The 8,564-nt window shown below is 46.7% G+C and overlaps 2 protein-coding genes across 2 annotated transcripts; both read left to right on the forward strand.

Annotated features, from left to right (window-relative positions):
* The first annotated feature begins 113 nt into the window (after positions 1 to 113).
* Positions 114 to 3,751, forward strand: LOC6572441 (glycine dehydrogenase (decarboxylating), mitochondrial). Its single transcript, XM_001998513.4, has 7 exons — positions 114 to 379; positions 440 to 518; positions 718 to 1,244; positions 1,321 to 2,054; positions 2,117 to 2,519; positions 2,573 to 3,499; positions 3,559 to 3,751. Exons 1-7 carry the CDS (start codon positions 203 to 205, stop codon positions 3,667 to 3,669), a joined length of 2,958 nt encoding a protein of 985 aa, XP_001998549.1. The 5' UTR covers positions 114 to 202; the 3' UTR covers positions 3,670 to 3,751.
* A 760-nt stretch (positions 3,752 to 4,511) lies between these two features.
* LOC6572440 (ruvB-like helicase 1) lies at positions 4,512 to 6,226 on the forward strand. The gene is made up of 3 exons (XM_001998512.4): positions 4,512 to 5,491; positions 5,548 to 5,746; positions 5,802 to 6,226. Exons 1-3 carry the CDS (start codon positions 4,675 to 4,677, stop codon positions 6,154 to 6,156), a joined length of 1,371 nt encoding a protein of 456 aa, XP_001998548.1. The 5' UTR covers positions 4,512 to 4,674; the 3' UTR covers positions 6,157 to 6,226.
* The last annotated feature ends 2,338 nt before the right edge of the window (positions 6,227 to 8,564 follow it).

The raw sequence follows: 8,564 nt of genomic DNA on the forward strand, positions 1-8,564 counted from the left end.
CTTATAAGAGCAGCTGCGATCAGTTCAGCTCAGCTCAGGTTAGCTCAGCGTCGGCTTCTCTATTGATAAGCTTGGAGATGCGCTCTATCAGCTCGCATGGAGAGACACTCGAATCAGTCGCTGTTTGGCAGACGTTTGGACTGGACGTGACCGAGGAGGTAGAGCCTTACAACACCTTTAAGCACCGCATAGATAAATCAGAATGCAACGAATTGTGGCAAAGCGCAGCTGCAGCCTAATGCTGAGGCTCAATACTCGCTCCCTGGCAACGACGCCCGTGGGCGATGTGCTCTTTCCCACCAAATCAGATTTTCCCAGTCGTCATATAGGACCACGCAAGACGGATGTGGTTGCCATGCTGGATACGCTGGGCTTTAAGGTAAACTAGGAGAGAAACTATTCTTTTGGCTAACATATTAATATCCTCTCTCCCTCTCAGTCCTTGGCAGAGCTTACCGAGAAGGCGGTGCCGCAGAGCATACAATTGAAGCGGGATCTGAGCCTCGACAAGCCTCTAAGTAAGTAGTGGAAATGTTTTTCAAAAATAGTCAGCCACGTCGACCCCCTGTCGCGACCCCCCGGGCAGTGATAAGAGATAAGCGCAGTTCAATAGGTCCGCCAGCTAGCGCATCGTTGTCTGCCGTTTGAATCAAAACACATTACCAATACATACTTATACAATATTTATACATATATATAATCTCAATCGCCTTACAGACGAGCACGAGCTAATCCAACGCATTCGTGACATTTCGCTCAAGAATCAGCTGTGGCGCTCGTACATCGGCATGGGCTACCACAACTGCCACGTGCCCCACACGATCGTGCGTAACATCTTCGAGAATCCCGGATGGACCACGCAGTATACACCCTATCAGCCGGAGATCGCCCAAGGTCGCCTTGAGTCGCTGCTCAACTATCAGACGCTCGTCACCGAGCTCACGGGGCTGGATGTGGCGAATGCCTCGTTGCTGGACGAGGGCACAGCTGCTGCGGAGGCCATGTGCTTGGCCAACAGGCACAACAAGCGCAGGAAGCTCTATCTGTCGAACAAGGTGCATCCTCAAACCTTGGCGGTAGTGCAGACGCGTGCCGATGCCCTGGAGCTGGAGATCGTTGTGGGTCCCATTGAGCGGGCCGATCTGCGCAGCCGTGAGCTGTCCGGCATTCTGCTCCAGTATCCGGATACCTACGGCGATGTCAAGGACTTTGAGGACATTGCGGCTCTGGCACGCAAAAATGGCGTAAGATCTATTACAGATTTAAATGCCGAATGAGTTACCTAAGTCTTAGCTATCTCGTTCTCTTTCACACCCTTAGACCCTGGTGGTGGTGGCCACCGATCTGCTGTCTCTCACGCTGCTGCGCCCGCCCGCCGAGTTCGGCGCAGACATTGCCATCGGCACCTCGCAGCGCCTGGGCGTGCCCCTGGGCTATGGTGGCCCGCACGCCGGCTTCTTCGCCTGCAAGCAGAGTCTAGTGCGCCTCATGCCGGGCCGCATGATTGGGGTGACGCGCGACATGGATGGCAACGATGCCTACCGCTTGGCGCTGCAGACCCGCGAGCAGCACATCCGACGCGACAGGGCTACGAGCAACATCTGCACTGCTCAGGCCCTGTTGGCCAACATGTCGGGCATGTATGCCATCTACCATGGCCCGGAGGGTCTGAAGGCCATCGCGAATCGCATTCATCACTTCACACTGACGCTGCAGACGGGTCTGCTCGAGGCTGGCCATGAGGTGGTCAACAAGAATTTCTTTGACACGTTGCACGTGAGACTCTCCGGCGACCTCTCGCTGGAGGAGCTCAAGGAACGCGCCGAGCACAAGCACATCAACTTGCGGTACTTGCCAGATGACACCGTATGCGTGGCCTTGGATGAGACGGTGAGTGTGGCAGATGTGAACGACCTCTTGTGGTGCTTCAGGGCGCCATTAACGGTGGAGGAGCTGCTAGCACGCAAGGATGTGCTGAAGAACTCCATTGAGAACTCCAAGTTCCTGCGCACCTCACCCTACCTGCAGCATCCCATATTCAACAGCTATCACAGGTAATCAGTCAGTCAGGCCGTCAGCCAGGCGGAAGGAAGTTAACAAAGTATTTCTCCCTTAGCGAGTCTCGCATGGTGCGCTACATGAAGAAGCTGGAGAACAAGGATATCTCGCTGGTGCACTCCATGATTCCACTGGGCTCCTGCACCATGAAACTCAATGCGACCACCGAGATGATGCCCTGCTCGTTCCGACACTTCACAGAGATTCATCCCTTTGCACCGGTCGAGCAGGCTCAGGGCTTTCATCAATTGTTTAGCGAACTGGAGCGGGATCTGTGCGAAATCACGGGCTACGACAAAATCTCATTTCAGCCCAACTCTGGTGCGCAAGGCGAGTACGCCGGCCTGCGCGCCATCAGGAGCTACCACGAGCACCGCAACGAGGGACATCGCAACATTTGCCTGATTCCCATTTCCGCGCACGGCACTAATCCAGCGTCGGCCCAAATGGCTGGCATGAAGGTAGACCAAATTTATACAATCCTTACCAACATGTTACTAACTTTCCATTACAGGTAGAGCCCATACGCATTCTCTCGGATGGCACCATCGATATGGCCCATTTGCGTGACAAGGTGGCGCAGCATGCCAATGAGCTGTCCTGCCTCATGATCACCTATCCCTCGACCATGGGAGTGTTTGAGGAGACAGTTGCGGAGATCTGCACCTTGGTGCACCAGCACGGTGGCCAGGTGTATCTGGACGGTGCCAATATGAACGCTCAGGTGGGCCTGTGCCGGCCCGGAGACTACGGTAGCGACGTCTCTCACCTGAATCTTCACAAGACCTTCTGCATACCGCATGGCGGCGGCGGCCCTGGCATGGGACCCATCGGAGTGAAAGCACACCTGGCACCTTTTCTGCCTGGCCATCCAGTTGTCAGTCCACTCGCTAGCGAGGAGCACAGCTTTGGTGTCGTCTCAGCCGCGCCCTTTGGCAGTCCGGCAATCCTGCCTATCTCCTGGTCGTACATTAAGCTCATGGGTAGTCGTGGACTGAAGAGAGCCACCCAAGTGGCCATCCTAAATGCGAACTACATGTCCAAGCGTCTGGAGCAGCACTACAAAACGCTGTACAAGGCAGAAAACTCGCAGCTGGTGGCCCATGAGTTCATTCTGGACATACGGGATCTTAAGAAGACAGCCAACATTGAGGCCGTCGATGTGGCGAAGCGTCTGATGGATTACGGATTTCATGCACCAACCATGTCCTGGCCCGTAGCCGGCACACTGATGATAGAGCCAACTGAGTCCGAGGACAAGGAGGAGTTGGATCGGTTCTGTGACGCCATGATTTCCATAAGAGAGGAAATTTCAGAGATCGAGGAAGGACGCATGGACAAAACTGTTAATCCCCTGAAAATGGCGCCGCATACACAGGCCCAGGTCATATCGGACAAATGGAACCGTCCCTACACACGTGAACAGGCTGCCTTCCCAGCGGTAACTATTCCACATTAAACCTTACATTAGTTATATACCTAATTCATTTTCATCGACAGTTATTTGTGAAGCCAGATGCTAAAATTTGGCCTACTGTTGGAAGAATCGATGATGCGTACGGCGATAAGCATTTGGTGTGCACGTGTCCGCCCATTCTGCCCGACTTGTAAAAAGCTTGAACAATATGTAAATATTCTAAATATCTACCTATAAGAAAAAAATATATATCATTTAATAAAAAATATAAAAATATCTGAACTCGTTTTGCGTTTAATCTAGCGCCATAAATTTGAACATTTTCACTCAATTCAACACGGTACCATTCCCAGCGAACGATCATAATTAATCGATAGCAACTGATAATCATCGCAACACAATATATAAATATTTATATCGGTATTGCCATAAGAAGTTCCACAGATATATATTTTACTTAAATTAAAAATTTAATATCGGACGATTGACTAAGTGTAAGAGGGTAAAAAAGTGAATTTGCATCACATATTCTTAGCTAATTGCATGTATATAGTTTAAATGGATATTCACATAAGTTTACATAATTCATAAATTTATGTTATTAAATTATCGAAATGAACAATTAAAATATACATTTATACATATGTTACCACATTAAATCAGAAAAATTGTGTGATTTCTGCATGGTTATTTGATGGAAATCAATGAAATTTTTAATTGTTCTATTGAACTAAATCAAAGTTTTTATGTTGCTCATCTCTAAATCTTACAGACAAATTACTCAAATTGGCACTGCTAACGCATAGCGTGTGATTTTTGCTTTAAATAAACACAGAAGTACTCAATTTAACTTATGTCTGTCAATAGGATTTTGTTTCGTAAATATGCCGTTAAATTTATTCAAACCCTCAGTTAATTTGTAGCTTACTGTGCCTAGGAATACCAAATTAAACAAGTAACATACGACCGGCATTTTTGACAACAAATTCAAGGGCTCTGCTGTTATTAACATTTACACAACTGTTAAATTGTTAGATGCTAAAAGCATATGTTGTTGTGCTGGTAACAGAAAAACAAGCGTGCGCTCAGCAGCAAACAAATTTTGTTTTACAAATTAGTTTGATCAATAAACAGTATTTCGAGATTTCGACGTCGACAACAGTAACGCTACGGCAGCTACTCGAAATTAAACAGAAATCATGAAAATCGAGGAAGTAAAAAGCACCGTGCGTACCCAGCGCATCGCGGCCCACAGCCACGTGAAGGGACTTGGCCTGGACGAGACTGGAGCCGCCATACAGAGCGCCGCTGGACTGGTTGGCCAGAAGGCAGCCCGCGAAGCGGCCGGCATCGTGGTGGACCTCATCAAGTCCAAAAAGATGGCTGGCCGTGCTCTGCTACTGGCTGGTCCACCCGGCACTGGCAAAACCGCCATCGCCTTGGCCATTGCCCAGGAGCTGGGCAACAAGGTGCCCTTCTGCCCAATGGTCGGCTCCGAGGTATTCAGCAATGAGATCAAGAAGACCGAAGTGCTCATGGAGAACTTCCGTCGCTCCATCGGGCTGCGCATACGCGAGACCAAAGAAGTCTACGAGGGCGAAGTGACCGAGCTGACTCCAGTGGAGACCGAGAACCCGATGGGTGGCTACGGCAAGACCATCAGCAACGTTGTGATTGGATTAAAGACCGCCAAGGGTACCAAGCAACTGAAGCTCGATCCGAGCATCTTCGATGCTCTACAAAAGGAGAAGGTCGAGGTGGGCGATGTCATCTACATTGAGGCCAACAGCGGTGCCGTGAAGCGCCAGGGACGCAGCGACACCTTTGCCACAGAGTTCGACTTGGAGACGGAGGAGTATGTGCCCTTGCCTAAAGGCGATGTGCACAAGAAGAAGGAAGTCATCCAGGATGTCACACTGCACGACCTGGATGTGGCCAATGCCCGACCGCAGGGTGGCCAGGATGTGCTCTCCATGATGGGGCAGCTTATGAAGCCCAAGAAAACTGAAATTACAGGTAAATCGCTTTGAATCCCTACTCAGTCTCGGAACTGACTAACGAATCTCTTGCAGACAAACTCCGTATGGAAATCAACAAAGTCGTCAACAAATACATTGATCAAGGCATTGCGGAGCTTGTGCCCGGCGTCCTGTTCATCGACGAGATACACATGCTCGACCTGGAGACCTTTACCTATTTGCACAAATCTCTGGAATCTCCCATTGCTCCCATTGTCATATTTGCCACCAATAGAGGCCGCTGCGTTATTCGGTAAGTCCCGCTTTCATTTCCCGTTTCTGCGCATTTAACAAATTTTCTCCTACAGTGGCACCACTGATATAGTCTCCCCCCATGGGATTCCATTGGATCTGCTTGATCGCTTGCTCATCATTCGCACACTTCTCTACTCTACTTCGGATATGGAACAGATCATAAAATTGCGTGCCCAGACGGAGGGTCTCCAGCTGGAGGAAAATGCTTTCGCACATCTCAGCGAGATTGGAACAAGTTCCACTTTGCGCTATGCTGTCCAACTGCTGACTCCGGCACACCAGATGTGCAAGGTTAATGGGCGCAATCAGATCACTAAAGAGGATATTGAAGACGTACATTCATTATTCTTAGACGCTAAACGCTCATCCAAGCATCTATCCGAAAAGAATAATAAGTTTATGTTGTAAGTTTACGCATGTAAAACACAATTCCATGTTCACCGATACTTTAATAAATTTGTGGAACTATCGAGTCTAATCGGATGTCATAATATATCGATATTAGAAATCAGCTGCAATGTTGCTCTCTTTCGAGAGAGAGAGCTTGTTAACATTGGTACTGCTAACTCAATATGCTCAAACTAGTGCTGACAGATGCACATCTAAGACAAATCTGTTTCCAGCAGACATGGAGCTTGAAATAACCACATCTAACTGGTTTACTTTCCATAGATATAACTAACCAAACAGACAAATCTGATGTTTCTATTATTTTAATTTTATTCGTTTGATTTAATCATTTGAGAGTCGTGATTGGCGCTCGTGCCTTGTTTTCTCACGTGCGCACCGCTTCTCTGTTATCAAACTTCTCTTATAAGAAACATTTAACAGAGTTTTTTTCAGTAACATTTTATATTTCGGTGCGTGCTATGTGCTTTTCGGCTACCGCTTGACGCTGTGTGTTTTAAATAATTTAAAATCTTACGCTCGTGTCAATAGTCTACGCTCACGCAGTAGCAGCACACATACACACGGCTAAAATATTAATTAAGTGTTCAATTGTCGTTTAAAATAATCACCAAAATAGCAGTTTACGGCGAGAGGAAACACCGCCTCCAAAAACGCAATTAACCGTTATAGTTATTTACACATTACATATTTACCTACATACGTATACACATGTACGTGCACACACGTACATAGCTGCATGAGTGTAAACGCATTATATTTTGTATACCGCCTTTGCAATAACAATTGCTTATGATTATTTGGGTGCCAATCAAACGGTGCATTGTGTTTTGGTGTCAGTCTAAGCCTTCCGATGGCTGCATTTTAAGAAAATGGAAACATTTGGCGGCCTTTGGGTCAACGAGCAGCTGCAACGACAACCACAACTACAACAGAGCGACGGCAGCTAGAAGACACCGTGTGTGTGTGAGTGAGCGCGCAACAAGAACAACAGCGAATATCAACAACAAATAACAGACGGTAAGTGCGTGTGCACGTGTGCGTGTGAATGCTTGTGGGTGTTCTCTCTTTCTGTGTATGTATGTACATATGTGTGAGTGGGGCCTTGCCTCCCAAGCAGCAAATTAGCGGTAGTATTACCCCGCCGACTGTCTACGCACAGCAATGCGAGACATGTACATGTATGTGTGTGTACATGCGTGGGTGCTCGTTATAATTTTTTGCATTAACTGTTATTATCATTTAAGCAGCACGCTAGCAAATTACATAATTTTTTGTACGTTTGTCGCTGCCAGCGAAAACGAAAGTTACGCTGGGCAGCTACTGGTTTTTGTTTCCACGCTGTTTGCTGTTTGTTGTTGGCTCGTCTTCATTCTTATTGGAATTCTACGCTAGTTTTGCCGCTTGCTTTGTTCGCCTCGCTTACAGCAACGCCGTGTGAAGCGCGCTATTTGTGTTTATTTATGAATGAGATTTATAAAATTAATGACATTCATACATACGTTTTCATTTGATTTGTGCGTAACAGCTTATCTGTTGGGGGAACCGTTCGCTAATTAGTCTCTCTCGCTCTCACATGCATACGCCTCTACATGTACATATGTCTGTATATACGTACATATGTATGCACGCAAGCGCAACTGGCTTTGTATCTGCTTTTCGCCGTAAATCAAATCAAGCATTGCGAAAAATATAATAAATATACAAAGTACATATGTATGTATGTATATAGATATGTATGTATGTATAAATGTGTCTGTATATACATATAAATATATTTATGTACTTTTTCGTGCTCACAGCTGTGCTTTCGACATATTCATTACATCTGTATGTATGTATAATTTTAAGGCGAAAATTTGGCTGAAATATTTAAACAACACATTTTTATGTGCCGCCGGCGACGTCGACTGCGTCGCCCACTCGCCGCTGTCGCTCTCTCACTTTTGAGCGCTCTCTCTCGTTCTCTCTCTTCCTATGTCTGTTTCGTTTGTTGCCCAATATTATGCCCGTTTTCTTTTTATATTATTTTTTTTTAAACATTTGTACCAAAGCAAAATGTCCAATACATACGGATGTATGTATGTATGTGTACCGAATATGGGTACGTAAATCCGTATATGTATTTAAGATGTATTTACGTACGCATGTGTAAACGGCTTGTACATTGACGTTGCTGAACAACTGCTACAATAACAAACTGCTGGCAGCTTTTCGCCGTATTTATTAGTCGTCGCCGTTTTCGCCCGGCATTGTCTGGCAACAAAGCAAATTTATGCTGCTCAAGACGTGCGCTGCTATTTACTTACTTGCAATTAGTTGTTAGTTTTGAATAGTTGCTGCACACAGTTCATTATTGTTGTTGTTGTTGTGGTTTATGGCTCCAAGCTACTTACTGTCACTGCCTC

The sequence above is a fragment of the Drosophila mojavensis genome, unplaced genomic scaffold, assembly GCF_018153725.1.
Source record: "Drosophila mojavensis isolate 15081-1352.22 unplaced genomic scaffold, ASM1815372v1 contig_19, whole genome shotgun sequence".
Lineage (NCBI taxonomy): Eukaryota > Metazoa > Arthropoda > Insecta > Diptera > Drosophilidae > Drosophila > Drosophila mojavensis.